This window comes from Odontesthes bonariensis, chromosome 1 (assembly GCF_027942865.1).
Source record: "Odontesthes bonariensis isolate fOdoBon6 chromosome 1, fOdoBon6.hap1, whole genome shotgun sequence".
In the NCBI taxonomy this organism is placed as follows: Eukaryota; Metazoa; Chordata; class Actinopteri; order Atheriniformes; family Atherinopsidae; genus Odontesthes; species Odontesthes bonariensis.
Window position 1 is genome coordinate 33,299,016 of NC_134506.1, and position 23,015 is coordinate 33,322,030.

General features: G+C 40.7%; 1 protein-coding gene across 6 annotated transcripts in view; it reads left to right on the forward strand.

Annotated features, from left to right (window-relative positions):
- tox3 (TOX high mobility group box family member 3) overlaps nt 1-23,015 on the forward strand; it is a 194,944-nt gene that overhangs the window by 157,172 nt on the left and 14,757 nt on the right. For all 6 annotated transcript variants that reach the window (XM_075464767.1, XM_075464776.1, XM_075464787.1 and 3 more), the window contains one exon: nt 20,094-20,159. In XM_075464767.1, coding sequence (XP_075320882.1) covers nt 20,094-20,159 — 66 coding nt within the window. The remainder of the gene's footprint in view (nt 1-20,093; nt 20,160-23,015) is intronic.

Genomic DNA, 23,015 nt, shown 5'->3' on the forward strand with positions numbered 1-23,015 from the left:
GGGAAGGTGCTTATCCAGTATCTCTACCAGTTATGTTGGAGAGAGAGGAGGGAGAGTACAAAGCATGCATTTCATGCTAATTACGATGCCTTTCCACAGTGAACAAATAGGCGCTTTTGCATGCATCTTTTCAAATAAGCCACCAATTTATGTGAATCAGCTCGCTGAAAGGTAGCACAATTGAGAGCGGTTAGTCATCCAAAAGATGTGGCGTGCTCACAAGTCACACAGAACAGAAGCATTATTTCTTTAATCTGTTTATAAGCTGCCACAGCACCTTTTTTTTGCGACCGGCTAAACTTTAACTAGTTTCACAGTTTGGTTATTTTGAAAATGGGCCGCACTCTCTAAAAAGTACAGGCGCAGGAAATGTTCAATTTTAATGGCAACAGAGACAGAAGGGGCCCAGAGGCACTTTGAAACATCAGAGATTCTTTTAAATTTACAGAAAAATCCCAAAAAAACGGCACAAACTTAATTAGGTGCTGCCGTCATGACTAATGAAGCTGCAGAATATATATATATATATATATATATATATTTGGCACTGAGATGAAGGAGAAACAAATGTCCTGGAGAGAATCATGCCACAACTTCCCACAGCTGACTAATGCTCATAAAAATCTATCAAGCAAGAGTGATCTGGTAGAATTAAACACGGTGTTCATTATAACAAAATTCCAAATGTTTCCTGTGAGTTTTAAATGTGAAATGCAGAGTGTTTTGGTGGGTGATTGGGTTGTCAGGGTAGAGTCCATTTCTCTTAAACTACCTCAACTTAAGGTCGAACACGGATAAGCTATTTTCAAGGTGTCCCTACCAAGGCTTCTACCTTTTACTGGTTGTTACTCCATATTGTGTTTTCAGTTGATCTCATTATGACCTTTTTGTTTTCTTGGGTCTTTGGCTTGTGTTTGTAACACCTGGTTGTAGTCAGGGGATTTTATGGGTTGATTTTACGATTTGGAACACTTTAAATGAATCGATGGATGAACAAATATTTATTTCTAAACTTGTATATCCATCTTTATGTTCCAAAGATGACAGTGAAACCGAACGGATCGCGTCCTGTCGTCAAGCGTAGCCTCAACCAAAGAAGAGGAGCTGTTTGGAGTTGACTGGTTTTGTTTTTTGTAAAAGTCGAATTTGACTGACTTTTATGGTTTCATGAAAGAGACTCCAGTGCTATTCCCATATTTATGGCCATCTGTTTTTTTTTTTTTTTTCTCCTCAAGGTTTAATAATGTTTCAGTAATAATAGCCATGTAGTGTAGGCTTTCATTACCTTCAGTCACCAACAAATCACCAACAGATGTTAATGCACACTCTTCACCTGCATTTAAACATTTGAGGTTCATTTGTTAAATTAATGCCAGCCCCACTGAGACACCATAACTATTTGTAGTTGGGAACTGACCATAGATTATTTTAATGGTTCCATTGCAGATGGATATTAATAAACACACTGACAAATCGCTTCATAACATAAATGTAGATGTAATTGTGGAAACTATGACCACTTCAAGGACCTGTGCTGTGGTGGTCTGTAGTGCAGCAATGAGTTGTGTATCCTTTTGATAATTGACACCTAAATTTGAAGGGAACTTGCATGTTGCATGATGGGAAATGTTAAAAAGGTCATTCAAACTAGGCACACTTCGACTACTTTAGCTTGGAGTGAATTAACTCGGCCGGACAGTGTCATCAGAGTGTGGCTCTACAGGCTGGTTTTTGCACAGCTGTAATAAACTGAGTGGAGGGTGTTGCTGTCACGAACCAGAAAGTAAATCTTAAATATTATAAACGCATCAAAGTAGTGGAGAGCTTAAAATAGTTCCAGTTTGCTGTGTGGGGAGAAAAAATAAAATAAGAGAGGTCTTCAAGAATTTCTTTCAACTGGAGATTTAAGGATTCTTCTACATTAGCTAGCTCTGGCCATGTTTCCTCTCACAGTTGATCATTCATGTGTTGAGTCATGAGTTAAAAGTACGCTACTTTCAGACCGTTTTCCATCTAATTTTATTCACAGCAACTCTTTAAAAAAAACAAAAATAACCCCAAAGTGTCTAAAAACCTCAATAGTGTGTCTACCAAACCAGAAAAATTGACATATTTAGCTTTTCTTTTTTTTTTTTTTTTCCCCTCCATCAGCTGATTACATTGGCATCTTAACCACCTGCACTGTGTAAAGATTATTGACCAACTCCTTTGGTAGAACTCATTTGACAGTTTGGACGGTTGTGCTGCAGACAGATGCAGTCATTGCTCCTCTGACAAAGTAGCTGCTCAAGCTGTGTTTGTTGTAGTATTAAAACCACATGAGCTGTAACCATTAGTAACCCCGGGCATTGCCAAATCAGCCAGTGCTTAAACCTTAAAGGTCCTCTCTGAGCAACGGTCCTTTTGCTGCACATGTTTTTGTTTTAATAAATGTAGATTAGGTTAGTTGTGCACTTCAGTGTATTTTATCATCCTCTCACCTGTGGTATGGAAAACTAAGGGCGCTTTAAAATGACATGAAGTTATTGACACAGTGAAATGTGCTGCAGTTGGAAGAGAGGCCTTCCTTTGGTTCCCGTGAACCCCACCGATTCATGCATATGTAAAGACGCAAGAACAACAAAGATTTAAGAACCTGGGGGGATGGTCTTATTTATTTACTGTACTTTCACAGCAGCCAACCCCTGGGCTATAACCTCTTATTGTGTCAATGGCTGCTTTTGTCTCTTGCTGTCCTTTCTGCTTCTGGGGAAGGAAGGGGTTAACCCTCAGCTCAACCCGGGGACCATGTGCATCTCTCCAGTGTACACAGCTGGTGCCATTTCATCACACACATTCTAAACATATCCAAACACAACTTTAAATGTGCGAGTGTGTGTTCGTTAGGGAGGAGTAGTGCAACCTTAGAGGCCGTCTGCTTTGTCAAACTCAACAGTTGATGGATATGACTCCAAGGTGTGTGTGTTGAATGCTTAAATGTCCCAGAAGTGAATAGCTGATGTGTTTTGCTGAGTCTTTTAATTGTAGCTTGTCAGGAGATGTAGTTCAGCAGATTTATTAAACACCTAATTTTCCCGCTGAGACTAAAGTGTTATTTTTAGTCTGCCCGCTCGAAGACACACACTGTACTCAGAGTTCCTGCCTCTAAGAATGACTGCTCTGTGTGACAGAGCACACTACACGCATGTCCACATAGAGTTGATGTTCACATTTTCTTAATGCACAGCTCTCCGTTTCCTGCACGGTGTTTCCTCTGGACCAACTGATGACTATTGAGTTGCTACAAGGATGCAGCTGTATTAGAGGCACATATAAGGCGATTTGTTTCCATACCTACATTTGGCCGATTTCGACTCGTAAAACCCAAACAATCCGATGATCTGAACCAACAGTCTGGACCTGTTCTGTTTATGAGGTGGATGTGACAAAGGCTCTGAAATCTTAGACAGACGTAGACCATTACCCAGATCAGCACTCGTAAAGACCTTCTGTAATCCTGCCATCACTGCTCATAAATCCACTTCATTACATTTCCTCATGCATTACCCCGCGTGGTTCATTTAGGAAGATCTCACACTCTGAAGTTGTTTCTCAACTGGTGGTTTGTGGACCCAAAGGGGGATCATAATGGCTCTATGACTTGGCAGTTGACAGAGACCATCTTGGTGTACTGAAATGGTCTTAGCTTGTGATCACATTAACTTAAAAAAACACAAGGGACCTAAGTAGAAAGCCAGTAAAATAATTGCACACTATTCTTACATGCTGGTTGTTGTTATACAGTGTGCCAATGCCTGCCTCAAAAATGTCTCTTTTGATGGTACTAAAAAGACAGATGCACTGTTCTGTGTCCACAACCTCAATAAACCATCCATCAAACCAAGTGATCTGAGAGTTATTTTGGTGTTTACATGTACAGTGAATAAACATACGCTCTCATTTGGATTACCTACTTGAGTATGCTAATCCCCCCAAGTCTAAATGAAAGTAAAACAGTCATAATTCCAATGTTTCTTAAAATGTATATAAAAGTAAAGAGCAGTTCACATGGATTTTAATTGTAGAAAGTAGGTTTGTCTTTTTTTGAGGAGATGCAGAAAGCCACTAAAACAGAGCCCAGTTTCAGAAAACTCATAGATCCACACCGACACTGAACTCATTTACAAGGCGGTCGTTAACCTTATCTGGAGCTCCCTAACGAGGAGGAGAAGGAGACATTGTCCAGGTCAGTGTGGGGATTAACTTTTAGGATTTTTTTTAGGATCTTTTGACTTGACTCAGATTTGACTTAACTCAAGTACCAAAACCTTGTGGCATACAAGTGTGTATATACTACGTGCAACTCGCATGAAGAAAGTACATCTGCTGTTCAGGTTAGTTTATGTTGTAAGGTCAAAAGTAAACAACCTCCAGAAGTAATTTTGAAGGAGTCATTTGATATGTTTGTGAATACTGTGCCCAGTTGAATCAAAGCAGAACCTTCCCGAGTGATATTTTCAACAATGATTAACTGTTTTAATCTGTTTTTTTTTTTAGGGGGGAGGGGGGGGGGTGGGTCTGAATTTTCTAAAGGAGCTGTCAATCACTTCTGGTTGGCTGATTCAATAAGTGTTGTGTCCCTTTAGTGGTTAGCCTCGATGTTAAGACACTTTCATTTTCAAAGCTTTCCAGAGAGGCAGCCATTCCATGTTTCATAGATCTAATGTCCAATTCTCTTAATGGGCTCACAAACTGTATCAAAACACTGCTGTTTTCCTTTTAACTTGACTTAAGCTCTTAGCTCTTTTTTTTTTTCAAGGCGCGCACACAACTGACAAATGCCCTCCTTCTCACACAGTTCAGGGCAATATTTCTTTTAGGACCATTTGAATTCATTGTTTCTTACTTGATATTGGGCTACTTTCCGCAAGCTGTTTCTGGTATTTACTGCTTTGCTTTGCTCTAAGCGAGCTTCCAGCCGGGTAAATGCAGACTGCTTTTTTTTCAAATTTGAGATATTATTTCTCAAAAGCATAATCAGCCTAATTGTGTCGGCCAAAATAGAAGTATTCTCTGGGTGAATTATTTCTTTTTACATTATGATTTAGCTGTGAGCGCTCAACCAGAAGCAGCCTGCTCACAGAACTGTAACTCATTGTACCAACACTTATTCTTGTATCAGGTTTACTTTAAATTTCCATGTCATTATAATAGCAAGGCTGCAGGTGTGTAGTATTACATGTTACACAGTGTGATTAATCCTCTCTTTTTCTCTTGCCTCCCCCGCCTACATCGCACATTCCCATAATGCAGCCTGTTACCAGGTTGCACTAAAAGGACTGACAATAGTAGCAGGTGTGCAAATATCCCTCAGAGCCTTTGGACAAAGAGCTTAAATAATGCGGGTAAATAAAACTTTTATTTGAGTGGCGGAATAGATGGCATGTTGGAATGACCTGCTTTAGAGTTCAAGGAAGATAACCTCTAAACAGAACCTGCTAATGGCGCAACAAAACACGCAGGCATTACTTTAAAGCGTCTCAGTAAAAATCATACCGGTGCATCTGCAGCTTGAATAGAAAGCCTTGGTCCCCTGATTATTAAATTTGTTGTGAGGAATCGCCCTCTACTCCTCCTCAAACACAAAGTCTGTGGCAGTTGGATGTAAATGTCTGCCTGAGCTGTAACAACCATGGTAATAATAAAGCAGCCTATAAACCCTCTTCATGTCCTCTTTATAACTTCCTTATCAGCCTGCAACAGTTTTGATTGAATCCTTTATATAGATGCACAAGACTTGATAAGAATTCTCCGACACCAGTTGTGTTTTTTTTTTTTTTTTGTATTTTTTTTTTGGTCATAACTACTTAGTTTGAATGATGAATGAGATCTCGGCACACTGACACTGAAGTGTCCTGTTTTACTGTTGAGTCCTGAAGGGGAATGAAACAGCTGCTCCTAGAAGAATATGTTTGTACTTAGGTGTTGCATCAATACAGTGGTTTGTCAGAAATGTCTGTATTCCGCGTGTAGAACAAGAGCAAAGGAAGTCAATAACAGTAACTTATATTTCTGCCCTCTAATTTACTGTCACCATTCTTTCTTTCCTTCTCAGTCAGTAATTTATCACCGGTTTTTACAACCTCTTGTGCCATTTCTCACCATAAAGAACTTTTGTGTTTGTGCAGACTGAGCAAACCTGACCCCAGGCATGAGGCACGGCGCACTGAACTTTTTCAATATTGACCTTAGATTGTAATCTTTTCCTAACCCTCAACCAACAGCTTTTTATGGTTGCTTCAACTCAACCATAAAGATGTTAATCATGGTTCAGTTGTCAGGATTGGAACGTGTAGGGAAGACGAATGAAAGACGACCTGCATTTTTCTTAAAAAACTAAAAAAAAACATACTCACACAGTCGACTCCTCGCTCTTGCATCATTCTTTTGACTATAATTGCCCATCAGTAGCTTTAATTTAAATGAACGCAGCTATCAGCTTGTTGCTGATATATCACTGCTTCAAGAATTCATTTGAGAGCTTTTCCATTTGATGAAAATCATGCAGTATTCATGAGTCGGTCTAGCTTTTATTCAGTTACACAATCGAAATGAACAATGCACACGGCCTCAGTGAAAGCTCCTGCCACATAATAAAGGTCCAGTCCGTGAAACCTGGACCTAGATTATGAATGGGGTCCGCAAAATTCTTTAGCTGACTTCTAATATTTTTGGGAGCTGAAGTCAAAGCTCATTCAGAGCATGTCGTTGTTTACTGTAATGTGTGCGTTACTGCTGGCTTCTGAACTCTCACATGTGGTCAAACTGTGGGATGGCAGAAGTAGAAAAAAGATCAAGGTTTGTGGGGCCTCAGTGTTGGCAGGGTTTCCCAGCTGCTGACTATTCTTTGTAATGACATTCCTTCCAGGGAAACTGATAGGAAAACTGATCTCGTTTCTTGGAGGTTTTGACTTTCAAATACCTGCAGAACCTTAGGAGAGAAATCTTTTTTTTTTTTTTTAGGTAAAAGAAAAAGTAGGGGGGGGAAAAAGCATGGCTACATTCTTCTCCCCATCCGATGAGGAAGAAACTGAATGATTACACTGTTTCAAAGGCATTACAGGCAGCTGATTAAAGTGTTAGGTTGGAGTTGGCCAAGGTTAACCGTCCATAATGAAACACTTTGAAAATAATGATACGCTGCATGGTTTTATGAAGGTTTGTGGCTGCTCAGCTCAGTAGTCCTGACCTTCAGCAGTTCCACAAGCTAATCGTAGCGATCCCTCTGCACCCCTGTAGTTTCCAGACTCCATTAGCCTCTGATATGCATCCTGTAGAGCTCACATGGGCTCTTCCTCAGAAAGCCTTCTTGTGTCTGTGGTGGCTGCCCATCTTCACTCTTAAGTACCACCATGAGATGTGTCTTCAGCTACCGCTTAGATTTGTAAATATGCACATCTGACGCTGTAGTCAGCCGAGGCTGAAAAGAATAATTGTACAAACAGTTTTACATCACTTGTGAGTACTTGTCGTCTCTTATTGCAGGGCATGTGGCCAGTTATAAAAAACAGCTGCATATTTGACACCTGGACAGTTGGGATTATTCTCTTGCCAGTATATTTTGAAAACTGTCTGCTATCCACACTGTACTATTACAGAGTGCATGTCTACAAAGAGAAACAATGTTAACTCATGGAAGTCCTCCTTAAAATGTTGAATAATGTTTAGAGACTGCCTGGAAAGAGCTGTTGCTTCATCTCCCCTCTCCTCTATTTCTGAGGGGTTTGACAGTGTCATACTCAGAAGTCTGAGGACCATGTTGGCTTTTCTGTGAAATTATTTTTTTAACATCGTGGAGATTTTGTTTGAAAACTGCTGCTATTGAAATAGTTTTGTTGAACGAATAATTTTTCTGATCTGTGCTATTTTCATACTGCATAGGTGCACTGGGCAGAGAGGGCACACATGTGGTTTGTTTTGTTCAGCTACGTGACACATATTGCAAATACTTACAACCTTTGGTTGATTTGGGATTGACGTTCGAACTAATTTAGGTGATTGTACATGATCACACCCCCAGTTTTGTTGTAAGAAATGCAGTTACCAAGTCTCAACATGGTTATCGACACAGCTGACTTGCAAAGAGACGCCTCTGTGCTCGGCATCACTGTCGGAAGATGTTGATGTTTTCTGAAGAATACATGCCCAAAAGGAACTGATTAACAAATGAGAATAACTGCCAGGTTCTTTCATTCATCACTACAGACTCCCATAACAGGCAAGCTTCAAGCAGGAACAACAGAGTTGTACATAAATCAAAGTAGTTTCCTTTGCCATGCCAGAGCCCCCTGGGAGGCACCTTGGTGCTTAATTAAAATCCAGAAGGATCATGTTTTAAGTGTAGGTGAGCGAGCGCTGAATAACAATGACAAACCATGCCCCAGAGCATTAGTGGTGTGTTTTGGAAAAGAATAACGGTATCTTTCTTTTTTTTTTTTTTTTTTTTTTTTCATGTACAAAATAAATTAGATTTAATGTGAAAGTGGGAAAAAAAAGCACACATATTGTTGTAGATACAACCTTTCCCGGCTTCAGAAGCTGCCAAAACCAGGACTGACATATTAATCTCATAATTACTCAGACAGGATTAGAATGAAATGGCTCATTATTTGATATTATTTTATGGTTTACCCTTTCAGTGCACCGTTGATTTAAACCCCCCCCCCTTTTTTTTTCTTTTTTTTTTTTTTTTTTAAAGCTGTGCAATCCCTCACATCTACACTGCAGCTCCAGTATATAACTTTAGAACTGCCCAAATGTCACAGGGTGTCACCTCTCAAACATGTTTAAAAAAACTTTACTAAAATTTACTAAAATTCTATAGATTTTCACTGAAATGTTTTTCTTTCTCCCCTTCTGTAGGGACAAATGTGGCAACTGGTGCCAATCTGAAAATAATGGTCAATGTTGGTGTGTTCTAAGCTGAGGCAAAGTGAAATGTGGAAAGACATTGTTAATCTTGCTAAAAGAGCTAACGTGAGGCTCCACCATAATCAACAAAACAAGGTGTTTTCTGCAAAAACTCCCCCAGGTGTGTTAGATTGTGCAGTGACTCATTTAACTGCGCATGACTTTGATTTGAACTGATAAGAAACATAATGTGTTATTAAATTGTTTTCTTCTTTATCCAAGCTAGAAGATCTCTCTTTAAATCCAAAGTAATGGCACTTTCACAGTAATGAGTTGTTATTCTTGGCATATGAACTCTTTCTAAGACAAAATGCTCTCCCCAAAAACACATAAAAGACGCCAAATGGTTAAACTAATGAAATGGTTGCAAAATAACTTTTTTACCCACAGAATTAGTAGTGGCAAATTCTCATTTGTATTAACATTCTCTGTGTCGTGTTTCATTGGATAGTGACAGTGGTGGTCCCTCGGGCTATAGTCGTCGCTGATGTTTGATTTTCCATATCTGACATTTCTGCTCTGACTGGCTTCTGGGCTCCAGCCTGATTTTTTTTTTTTTTTTTTTTTTTTTTTTTTTTTTTTGTGGAAAATGATCAGATGAAAGACCGCGTGGAGTCACATTTTCTGTGGAGGGCAACTGGAAAATAAACTGTCCTACATAGTGCTGTTTCTGCCAGTGTCGTAATTCCGAGGTGCTCTGGCTCTTAAGAAAGCTAAAGAAAAAAAAAAAAGGGGAAAAGAATATTAAAATGTGAATGTGTGTACTTATCGGCAGAAAAAAGAAAAAAAAAACTCAAGTCAAATCCGCTCAATTACAGAGCTCTGGAGAGCTTTCCCCTAGCAGCCCTTCCATTGGCCAATCAGTCACAGCAAATTGCAGCGCTGAATATTTCAGACTCGACAGATTTGAATAAAGACGTCATGATTATTTCACTCGTGTAGCCTACTGTACACTCGGATAATTTTTAGAGTCCATCAGCTGGAACCTGCATAAACTGCATAACTACTGATTTAAGGAGAGGGTGAGTCGAGGGAGAAAAGCAAGCACAAGGGCTGTCAGTCAATGTGGCGAGCTAATTGGGTCGATCTCTTTAGTAAAGATGAATGAAGAGATTAACCCCCCTATGTGTCCAGTGAATCTCCCTCTCTGGCTGCAGGTAAATTAGCCAATGACTAGTGGACAGTGGGAATTCTGTTCTTTCCTCCAACTCAGAGCTGCAATCAGTATTTTACAGCAGGGCTCCCCCTGCTGAAGTCACTGATTTTTCTCATCACAGGTTTTGTTTGTATATGGATTCATTGGATTAATGAGATGTGTTGAGTTAAAGCGTCCGACTGGCCAGGGAAAGTCTTTCATGTGGATTTTGGCCAATAAAAGCTTTGGTTGCGAAGTCGTTCACGTCTCAGTTCAACTGTGCATGCAAAGAGCATCGTGCCTCAAGATATGGCACATAATGATTCTCTCTGCAGACTATATATAGTGGCAGAGAATTGGAGAAGCAGGTCAAACAAGCCTAATGACGCCAGATGAAGAGTGATGGGAGAACATGTGCACAGGAAGCTGCAGGTGCTGAGCAAACTGTGCTCTGCTCTCATTTATTTCAGTGGAGAAACTCGCAGCATGGGTCTAAAATAGAGGTCAAGGCTCAAATGCAGAAAATGTCAGTGACCCCTTTTTTAGCTGCTTGCACCAGTGTAAGGGGGATAAAAGTGCTCAGAGGGAGCTCTGGTCAAAGGAACAAATCAATAGAAATGGGGATGAACTGATGCAGTGTATGTGATTATTTATAGTTGGATAAAAAGAACAGTGTCGGGCTTCTTTGTTTGCATCACATGAATACTTGCACTTGTCTTTCATGTGCTTTCCTGACTGCAGTGTACATATAAAGCACATGCAAGTGTAAAATTATTGAGGGGAATTGGTGGCCATTTGTTTGCGTGATATTATTATTATTTTTTTTTTTACCTCCTTAAAACAACAAGATACAGATGAAAAAGGAATACTGAAAATCAAGTTATGATTTATTTTGATAACAAAGCTTAGAGTTGTTTTCATAGCTGGCATTGATCAGTTTAGCTGCATTTTCTTTTGGGTTACAGTGCTGCCGAACACAAGCCTAGAAAATGTGCTAGGTTTGTTTATTTATTAAAGTAGGCCCCGTCATTGTAAACAACACTGAAAACTTAGTTTTCAACTAACTTTTAAAAAAAAATGTCCTACTTTCCAGGGACACCATGTTTCCCCTTTTTTATTTATTTATTTTTTACCCCCATTTTTGAAAATGTCAAACCTCTCACAGTGACACCTTCAAACCAACTTTATAAAAGTGTTATCAGAACTGGACCCCCCCCCCCCCCCCCATAAAGAAAAAAGGAGACACATTTATTTCTCTTTTAAAAATATCCCTTTTAACATGCAGGATTGGATGCTTTTACAAAAATGAGACCATCTCCCACTTTGTAAATTTGATCACACAGCCTTACCTGAAAGTAATCAAAAGGCAAATTTAGGATGGAAGTGATCACATTCGAGTGGCCTCGAACAGACTCCCCTTTTCTCTTAAAGTGCTATTTCCCCACACAGCAGACCTCGAGGTGTTGGTGCGCCTTTGATCTCCAACCTGTCATTTTACACACAGAGAAAACACACAAGCCTGTATTATGACTAAAATATGTTTGTTTTTTGTCCCAAATCTATATGACTGTCAGTGCAATGATAAGCAATCAAAGTTGATGCTTAGTGTTTATAATTACTCAAAGCTGGTGTCTTAATCTCTCGCTGCTTTTGAAGTAGGAAATGTTAAATTGACACACTTAGTTTAAATACTGTTAAAAACACTAGCGAAGCACTTAGCCTGACAGTGGCTGTCACAAGAAGAACGGTGTCTGCGCCTCAACAGCTGTCAGGTTTGCTAATGATGTCCTGGTGTGCTGTCAGTCTAGCAGATGAACGGACAATAGTATGCCAAGGAGAAAATGCTTGAAACAGCTAATTGCTTCTAAGAGCTCACTCAAGCATTCTGTATGTACTGTGTGTTCACAGATGTCTTTTCCAGCTGCTTTTTCATTATGGATCTTAAAGACATTACAGAAGCAGTACATTGGCTTTCTTTTTTTTTGTTCTTCATGAGCCTGCGTTGTTGCCCGTCAAGTCTTTATGAATATAGGTACATTATTGCACCCACATTTGGAATGAAAAAAGACGTGTGGAAAGGGCACAAAGCACAGCATTTATATCTGTGCATTTTCATTATTTCTCCTAATTTGCCCCTGTTCGTTCCGTTGATCTCTGCCAACTTGTTGATTGTCAGTTTGGAGACACATTTCTGGAGAGGAGCCCGAGAGTATTTGCAGCCGGACCTCTGTCAGTAGCGCCAAGCAACACAGCCACAAATTGGAATGTGGTACAATTCTGGGAAAGCAGCCAAGATTTAAATTAGACAATAACCTCTGCTCTCTCTATATTGCCTCTCTTTTCCAGCTGCAGGCCTAGCTATTTGTTTAATACAGTCAGCCCTGTAGTATATAATAGACTGATATATGAGTCACCGCTCAGCAGTTTGTGCTTTTCAGATTTATAGAGATTGAACAACTGGCTGGTTTGTGCTTACTGTGGTCCTCTGGTAAGAATAACAGGAAAGACACAGGTTGCACACCAGCTTGGAAAGTGTGGCCACGGCCCACAGAGCAAAGTTTGGAAATCTGTTACAGGAATTTTTATTAGAACGGAGGAAGAGATGAAATGTCTTCCAGCTGGCTGCAATCATAGGTGTCACTTTGGTGCATAATTTAATTTCTTATGCATTAAAAAAGGTAATGTTTCTGCATGTTAGCTGCAGATACCATAGAACCACGTTGGTTACATATACTACAGGAAACTAACCACTCCTATGTGGCTTTTTTTTTTTTTTTTTTTTGCCTGAGGTATAAATCAGTGACATAAATTACTGTTTTGATTCAGAAAATCAAATGTATTCTTCTTCTAACATTAGTACTAGATAAGTAAAATACTGCTTTGAGTCGTCACTAAAAGCTCTTGACTGTGCACATTCTCAAAGCCATTTGTAATGATTGTATTATCCAGTAATGGCACACATGGAATAGAAAAATGCATCAGTGCACTGCTAGAGCAATAAGAGAGGACTCCACTCCCTGCAGCTTTCAATGCAGCTTTATGTGAATCCGAGTCCCAAGGCTCACAGCCAACTAACGAACCAGCAGAACTAGAACAACCGTCACCATTACTGCCACCGAAAACAAACCTGTTTCCGGTGGTGGAAAGCTGTCCTTCTCCTGTCTCACATTTAACCGTGTCATTTTTTAGTTATTAGCTCCCCTAACTGCACAGCAGCCTCCTGATCTGTTGTAGAAGAATAGTGAGCGGGGCAGAGTGCCTCAGTTAAAATCCACTCCTCCGATACCATCTCGAATTGGGCATTGCATCAAAGCTGCTGAGAGAAAACAGCCTTGAGACATGGCTTAACAGCAAGAAAACACCAGCGAGCCGAGCCTTTCTCATGTTGCTTCCTCAAGAGCTGCATGTCCATGCAGCAGTAGCCTTTGTGAGAAAGCTACACCATGTTTCTGAGGCCCTCTCCATTGCTTAAGCTCCTTTGTGGCTGTGAGCCAATGGCTTTGCACCCCACCAGATCAAAGATGGAACCCCATTTAGCTCGCACTTTCTTTTTGGATTTGCTCTTTAGAGTACAGAGCAGTTTGAACAGCTAGGAAAAAAAAGTGGGATGTTGGATGTTGACCTGCATGGTATTGAGACTGCTGGGCGTAAGACTATTGTTCCATTATGACAAAATGCTGAGACCATCTCTGTTTTGGCAGCATTCGGCAGGCTTAGTGCTGACAGAAAAACAGTAGCTAGGCTAACGTGTATTTCTGTGTATTTTAGTTTGTTGTGTAACATATGAAGGCTTTCATACAAAATTAGATAGTTAACATGCAACAGAATTTGCGCAGTTTACTTTTACAAAGTCTATTTTTAAGAGAATTATTTGAACAAAATTGGAATATAAAGAAGGGTTTAGATATTTAGAATTTCTTCTTTTATTTTAGCCACACAGGCGGTGTTATTCTGTGAGAGAGTCAAGCCAACCCTTTGGTGCAGACTAAAATAGCCCAACAACTGTTATGGAATTTTTTGACATATATTCATGGTATCCAGTGGGTGAATCCCTGTGAATGAAAGGTCCCCACTACAGTTGGAATAACGATGCATTTTGTACATATTGTATCGGTCTCCGTGTATCAACTTGGATTAAACTGGATAAATATACAGGTTGACACCAGCATCAGTTCAAATTTTGCTTTTTCTAATACTTTTCTTTTTGAAACACCTGTTAAGAAAAACAAAAAAAACAATTACATTTGTTTGAGCTTGAATTTTTGAAGCTTAGAGTTGCACACTACAGTCTGTTACCTGCACGCCAGCATGTTTACTTCATGAGGCTGATGACTTACTGATATAAGCACTTAGCTGAGCTCAAAGCACTTCTGTGCCTAAAAGCTCCCACACAGAACAATTCGCAAGCCTGTAGACTATTACTTCTGTTGGGGAAAAAAAATGTCTTTAACTTGGAAGAACTATCATTAAATTTCCATTTAAAAGCCCAAAAATCACTGTGGTGTCGCATGTGTCAGTCACTGCAGTGGCCATAGAGGTGGAACACTTCTGCGGTCAGATGAGTTTTTATAGAAGCTACTGGAAAACCAAATGTGCTCGAAGTTTACTTTTCTGTGATTGACGGCTTCTCTGCCTGGACTAATATATGAACTGGTGCAGGAAACTCTTAAAGTATTTGTAAATAAGATTGATAAAGAATGCTTTTTCCTACCGTGGTCTGTTTGTGTCGCTCGTGTTATCACTCTTGTGCACAATGTCTGTGCTGAATATGAATTTAGCCCTGAGAAATGTGCTGAAAGCACAGACTATAGTTTTCCTTTTACTGTCTCTCCACACTGCCATAATAACTAGGAAGCTTGAAAAAAAAAAAAAATAGCGCATATTTTCTGAGCTGTGAAATGGCTTGTAAGTTTTTTTTTTATTTAATTTTTTTTTTATTTTATTTTGATAGTTAAGCTTGTCATTTTGCTAACTTCAGGTTCATGCGGCGTGACGGAATTACAATGTTTCTGCACCACAGAGACTCTGCATTTGGGTTTACTCATGGTAACCTCATCTGTAATGTCTTAGTTCAGAAAATTTAGCGATAACATCATTCGAAAGTTAAGGGTCCAGATTTAACATTACATTTAACATTTTCTGATCAACCACTAGATAATGGCAGCGTACTTTATAGGCAATCTTTTTTAAGATTTAGAGACGAGGAAGCATCGACGTTTAGCTAGAGGGGTGTTATCTCTGCGAGGGTTTCAAGTGTTTTCCCCCGGTTTGTGTGAACTGAAGTAAATCCAGCTGTGATGACATTATTTGTGGCCGCAGTGGTCAGTTGTGGTGTGAGATGGGAGATATTTGGCACACAGCTTGAACAACCTTGTCATCGGCTTGATTCAGATCCTACATAAGACTTTTTCTCACGGCAGATCCTCCACACGACAGTGGTTGCACCACCACTAAAAAGGAAAAGGAAGAGTGAGATGCTTACAGTGAACTTCCCCTCAGTGCCATCTTATGTAGTTGAGGACTAGCGGTCTTAATGGTGGAAGACAGTGCTAGGCTAGGGGAGTAATGATTTTAGCTTTAAACTGAATTACCAATCGATCGGCCTGCAGATCAGAACACAGCTTGTGAGCCTGCTGTGTGGACACGCTGTGTTGTGGAGTCACTTTACAAATTGACTGCTGCACACATAGGAGGGAATATATCTATATATGTCAGCTTGGCGCTGCATGTGAAGTGGCCTGCTGGGTGTGAACAGGCCTTGTGATCACCAGAGAGGCCTCTGCTGAGTGTTTACTCTGAATTTGGTTGTAAATATTTAGTGAGGAGGGCGTCAAGAATCATAAGATGACTTTCCTGACCAGGATGACAAGTAAGAAAAAGGCGCTGCTCTTTTGAGACTTCAGTCCTTTTTACACTCAGTGAGAAGCTCCGACCCGGCGCCAGGCTGAGCTTTAAAGGAAATTGCATAAAATAATACGTAGAAAATGACAGCGGGTTTCTCTGTATTGGAGGCTGAGTTTTAACTGTGGTGTTTTTGCAGTCTTTTATGGAGACCACTGGAGAACGTATTAGCACAAGTGTCCTGTTCCAGAGAACACATGCTAGGCTGTGATTACTGGGCTCAAGCTGAACTGTAAAATCACTTGTCAGCAGTTGATTTGTTTCTGGAAAAGCCTGGCCTCTTGATTGAATTAGTTTGGTGGTTTTCAGTGGGGAGCAAGAATGTGTCCAATTGGGTTATTCGGTGACAGACAGCACTGAAAATGTGACTTTTTGATCGTTCTCTGGAACCAATGAGTGCTTTGCTGAAGCTTATGAAAAAAATCCAGATTGAAAGAAAAGTAAAAAATTTTATTAAGGTTACAAACAAAACATGTTGCACTATTCCAGTTCTGCTTTCTTTTAATTACTATTGACCAAACTGTATTTTATGTTCACTTGAAAGAATACGTAGACCGGGATATGTTTTTCTCATTTTGCAGAGATGGCTCGAACAGGCATGGATTGTGCAGGTCTTTTTTTTTTTTTTTTTTTTTTTTTTTTTTTTTTTTTTGTCAAGTTCATGTTTACTGATAGGATCTGTGTGGTTACTCCATCATACTGGGGGTGAGACAGGGTCATGTTGGTGCAATATTGTGTTCGCCCTGAGGTTGAAATAATTTTGTTTGCTGTAATAGCTGTAAAACACCTTATTTCCCACTGGACATACTTTCATACAAATACTTCTGTGCTGGGATTGAAAAGGAAAAAAAAAAAAAAAAAAGCATCAAAATTACACTGGCTGTTGTGAGAAACAAACAAAAACAAATAACTTCTGATTGCAGCAGCTCTGTCCGATAGAGAACGACTGAGGCTTTTTACAACGATTCAGATAAATGTGTCGATTCGTATTCCTGCCGTTCACTCCGTGGGTGCTTGGTTTTTCTGTCTGCCTGCGATCATGCAGACAGTGAAGTCTTTTCACATCAGGATCAGCGTCCATGTAAGCCCTTAATTCTCTCTCTGTTAAACAGTTATTGAAGAAATGTGCTGCTGGTGCAGAAAGAGGAATAAAAACACTGAGTGCCCAGCACTTGCTTTGCCATGTAGCCATGTCTGGCTGTTAGTGCAGCTCATATTACAGAGCACCTTTTAACCGTGAATTCACTCTGTTAATAAAAGCCCAACCCCCCCCCCCCCCCCCCCCCCCAAAAAAAAAGCCCACAGCTGCTCTTAAAGCACCCCTTTTAATGGCTTAACCAGGACTCCCTTCTGCCAGAAAAGGCAGGTCAGAATAAGTATACGTTTGTTGTGTTTTTGCAACGTTTCTCTTGTGAAAATCAAGTGATTGCCCTTTTTAGATTTCCCCATCTATGTCACATTTATGTCACATCTCTGTCACTATGGAGCTTCTGCATTTGAGCGCACATACGGTCGTTGGGCCCCTCACATGGCCGCCATAGCTCGTCACATCATTTTAATTACAGAGCCTTCATTGTCTGTGCTGACCCATTTTAGCGCACTCCCTTACCGTCAGCTGCACAGTCCCTCCAATCACACTTAATTTCATCTGGCATTTGACTCAATCGGTAGTGCCGCAAACATGAGCGCCAAATCCCCCAACAACCTCTCTCTCTCTCTCTCTCTCACACACACACACACACACACACACACACACACACACAGACACCAGAAATGAATTGGGAATAACAATAACAATCTCCACTCCCTGCTCTGGTTGTCCACCGAGGCCTCCGGCCCACTATAGTACAGCTTTTAATGGTGAAGATTGATATCGGTGGCAAGGGACATTTCTTAGGATGTTAGTCACAGTTCTGAGGGGACTTAGAACTGCTCTTAAAAGACCCTTGAAACACAATAAAATATTACTCACAGAGACAAGGGTCCAGGGAGTTTCACACCACTAATTGGCACTTGGACTTAACGTGATTCTGTTTTCTCTCATGAAGCTAATGTGATCAAGGTCCGCACTCACGACATGTGAATTAGGCATACTTCTAAGAGAGATGCACGTTTGTTAAGTTGTCACCCACATAAACCAGTGATGTCTAACATGACAAGTTATTTATTCGTACATTTACAAGTTTACATGGAATCCGAGACAACTGCCTCACCACATATAGAGCTTTCACAGCTCGTTCTTATTTAACGCAACAGGCAGCAAAATTGGAATCGCTTCATCTGTTTACTTTTGTGAAATTCCCCCAAATTTTCTGGGAACTATTTGCAATGAGCAATCGCCGGCTCACTTTTAAGAGTCGTGCTCACATCCATGCAGACATGGCGACAGAAGGAAGCCAGTCAGCACTGCATGTAGCCTTATCTCCCCTCACAATCAGAGCAATGTTCCTTGTACTTGAAGAAAGAAGGATATCTCTGAGACTTCAATTTATTATCTGAAAGAAGAAGGGGGACAGAGTAACACTTCCAAGATAAGGCCAGCATAAGGTTAATTACTGGCTGAGTGGCTAACGTAACTTAGCCATGTCATGTCTCAAAGTTGCACACTGCTGGGAAGGGAAGGAGTGCTAGAAGTTGACGGATGCTTCTCACGGGAATCCCGTGAGTCTGTGTGTGTATGTCTTTATACATTTGTATGTCGACTATGTAAACACAGTACTGGAATTCGATGTAGTTTCGTTAAGATGGCACCAGAGGCCGAGGCTGCTCAAACCACCTGCTTCAGCAACTGCTAGCAGAGCTTGTGGCTCCTCTTTTCATTGGTGCGTAACACTGTTAACATTGCTGCTGACTCCCAACTCACTCTCCAGGGCATAGACTAATTAATGGATACCATTCGCAGTTGATTAGCAGCAGTTTTTTCGTTAATTACATTCGCATAATAACCATTCAGAAGAAAAGGAGAATAGGGGGGAAAAAATGCACATACAAAGGGATAGAAAACATATTCATGCACTTCTCGGTTTATTCGGATCTTAATTTGTTTCCTCTTTTGTTTGGTCCCTGCTCTGATAAGAAGCAGCTCCGTTTTCAGTCCCTCTGTCTGTTGGAGTTTTTCACCACTCATGGTGTTTTAAGAGAGTGACTTTGTAATAAACACACAAAAGAGATTACTGCAGAGCTTTGTTGAAAACGGGTAGAGTTCTCAGTGGAACCTCATGAAGACGCAAACACGCCGCAATTCTTTCTCCTGTGAGCTGTGTAGGCTGGGTTTTGCTCTCCTCACTCACACAGAGGTGCATTGTGCTCCTGGGCCCAGCTGCTGGCCCATAATTCTTCATTCTATGTCCCATTGTTCCTACCTGTCAGTGTGGTTGTGTCTCAGAAGAAAGGAAGTGGCTGCCATTTCGCCAGCAGGCTGTGTGGGTAGGGAAAGGTGGGGGCATGTTGTCAAAACATGTTATTTTTTTTTTTTTTACCAAAGTACAGGGTTTTAATAGCTTATACGCCACCTTAAATACTTCTCTAACTTTACAATGTGGCAATCAGAAATTCTCCAATACGGGTTTTGGTTTGGCTTTATAATCTGATACATGTAGGCATTGGGGAAGAGAACCATATTTCACTGCAATAAAACAAGTGAAAGGAGTTTATGAGTACGGAACAGCTCTCATTGACCCACAATGTACTCCACCCACATTAAAAACACCCTCCACCTCCTTATTTCCCCCAGTATCACTCCTCTCCCATAGGTTATTTGAAGTTAATAACCTGCCACTGCATCATGATACTTGGCTTTGTGATGCAAACATATCCTTAATTGCCATCCCATAAGAGCTGAATAGCCAGACCAGATTCTCATTACTGTGGTTTGAATTGGCCTGGGCCTCTCACATGCCTCTCATCATGTAGCAATAATGGCAGAGTGGCAGAATGCGGCTGTGCATGTAGAGAAAAGGGTTAACTCAGTGTGCAAACATTCACTGCCATGTGTTACTATTAGTTTGAGTGACAGGTGTCTGAAAAAGGGGAGCTGCTCAAGTTATACTGGATGTTATCTGGGCTGTAGTGGGCTGATTGTGTGTGTTTTTTTTGTCTTCATTTGCAGTTCCAGAATAACAACAGTTACATGAACATGGCCGAGGCGAATGGTGCCCTGCTCGCTGCTGGGGATGTGAGTACAACTTACTTTTTCCATATTCAAATGTCCTTTTGAGCACAGGAAGCAAGGCGTTGCTCAACATAAAATGTAATCGGGCCCAGGCCCCCATTACTCAAATCATCTTTTTACTGTAAAGGCCTGATGAGGATTTCTACTTAAAACTTTGAGCATTTCTAAAGCTTTTTAACTGTAAAAGCTGTTCAAACCCAAGTAGCTTAGTGCTCACTAGGGTGACCAACTGTCCCGCGTAGCGCGTGCGCGTACAGCGTTCGAGGCCAAAATAGTCCGTCCCGCAAATTCAGAGCTTGTCCCGCATAATTGATTCTTGCTGGGGTTGTCACTTTCCCCGCGCCACCCAGATAGCCAAACGAGCGTTACTTGACATTTCAGAACAGCACAGTCGCCGCAGACTGTAGAGCTACAACAGATCCACACACGCGCGCACACACACACACCCCTTGCAGTCGCATCTGACAGGCTGGCTGTTATCAAATATTTGTTGTTGCCATGACAATTGACTCAACGTTCGCAGTGATGATGAACGTCAATTCACGCGCCTCATCACTAGGCACTTCAGTCAGTCAGTTGGCGCGGCATACTTGGCTAGAACTAGTTGTGGATTGTGGTTTGTGGATAAAAAAAACACAGGGGAAAATGGCAGTGTAGATGGTAGTGTGTGTCATTGAATGTTCAAAATATTATTGTTATCATTATTATTGTTATATATTACATCACCAATAACAGAGGAATCTATATATATATATATATATATATATATATATATATATATATATATATATATAAATTGATATACCATGTAAGGTAGTATGTGCTAGAAATGGGTAAACCACTAAGAGTCTGGCGGCGGGGCAGCGTCCCCCCTTGTCCCCCATAAACATACCCCTTGTCCCCCCTTTGGCTTATGAGCAGGTGGTCACCCTAGTGCTCACTCCTGCGTGTAGTGTTCTGTTTGACATTCTTGATGTTCTTTTCCGATTACTATCAATAGTAATCATCCCAAACTGACAGATTATTAGAACTTCCATGAAATTTTACCGGCATACAGCTGATCAAGTCTAGGAAACAAGCCTCAGTAAAAAGGGCCCAGCTGGTGCAGGAAACCCAGTTAACACGGAAATATAGATCCAAAATGCATAAACCACATGGATCCAAAACATAGAGGGGTGTGATTAGCCTCGGTTAAAACCAGGGTCAGAAGAAATAAGTCTTGAGCCGCTCATTTCTTTATATATTGCCAGGAAAATATGTTTTTTAATGAAGTTGTTGCTTCATCTCTTGAGTTAGATGAGTTTTTGTGCTCGATTTTGCAGGTCTGTGTTGAGTGGCTTAACAAACAACAAAACAAAATCCTCTGAAAATGGTCGGGTACAAAGAGAGTGTCCGAACATGAGTGAAAAAGCAAATGGTTTTAAAGATCGTTAGACCACTTTGAAATATTACAAGAAAGTCTGGCTACTTGGCAGTAGAATATAAAGGAAAAAAGTTATGTCGTGGCAATGAGTTACTATTTCATGATCACTGGTGAAATGTTTTTATTATCTAAAATGTTCCTCTTTGTTCAAAACCCACATAAGAGTTTGCAGATATGAAAAGATGAGCAAGGTTCACCCTTTATTGTTAAACAGTAAGTTCAGAGAGCTGAATTTAATGTGATCTGACTGCACCGACTCGACTCCGGATGATAAGGTGATATCTCAGAAAGCTGCAGATATAAACACTCATTTTCTTCCTCTTTTAAAGACATAATGAAGGAGCAAAAAGAGATCCCACAGCCGTGAGCTGTGAACTCTCTAAGCAGCTTTATCTGCTGTTGCTTACAAAAAGCAAAATGTCACCAACAAGATTTTGCTGTGGCACTGCAGGAATAACAATGTGCTGTTATTAAGAGAAAGAAGAGACTTGTTGTTTCTCTGGAGGCATATAACTGCCTCTGGGAGCCATCGTAGTCTTAACACTGAGCTAAATTTACCCGTTTTATTCCCCCTCCACCCACTCTTCTGCCCTGTCATTAGAGAAAAGTGTACCAAAAATAGAAGTTGTCCTATGTGGTCCAATCTCAATTCAGAGATTGAGCTTGCTTCAAAACCCACAGCAGAACGTCATCGCACGGATCCTAAACACTGAGAGAACACTGTTAACCTCATTGTTTTCATCCATGTCAGCTGGGCAGCAGGGATGCAACTGTGACATACAAGCTCAGGCAGCTACACACAAGTGTGTGGAGCGCGTGACCCTGTGCTCATAAAGTGGCTGCCTCACAAAGCCGTAGAGTATTACAGAAGAAGTCTAATTTTTCCCCACATTTACGCTGAGTGGGCGCATCCTCTGTATCCACGGGCTGCTGAGGCCCACTGCAGCAGGGACCGCCTCGACTCAGGCTGCTTGGAGAGCGTTCAGCCCCCAGCTGTGAAGGCTCACTGTGGCAGTAAGGGAAAGCAGGGATGGGAGGGGGACTGCTTGATTTTAAAAAAAGAAAAAAACTGTCCACCTCATTTGCATTTAATCAAAAGGAACAACTGTTTCCAGTGTTAGGGCACAGATGGTATTGTGCTTAAAAGATGAAAAAAGAGAAAGAAAAGAAAGGGGCATAAGAAGTCTGAAACATAGATTTTCTTTTCATGTGTTGGAAGTCTCCAGAGTATTATTTGCTGCAGTTTGGACTGAAGTGAGAATAAAGTCACTTCCTCTAAGAGTCGGAAGGTTTCACACTGCCCTCGTCTACTGAATGGCTCATATTGTGTCTCCTTTCTGAGGCTCTACGATGAACTGCCCACTTTTAACATGGAGGTCGGATTAAATCCACAACATTTAGTCAGTCATTGTATAAAAGACATTTTCATTATATAG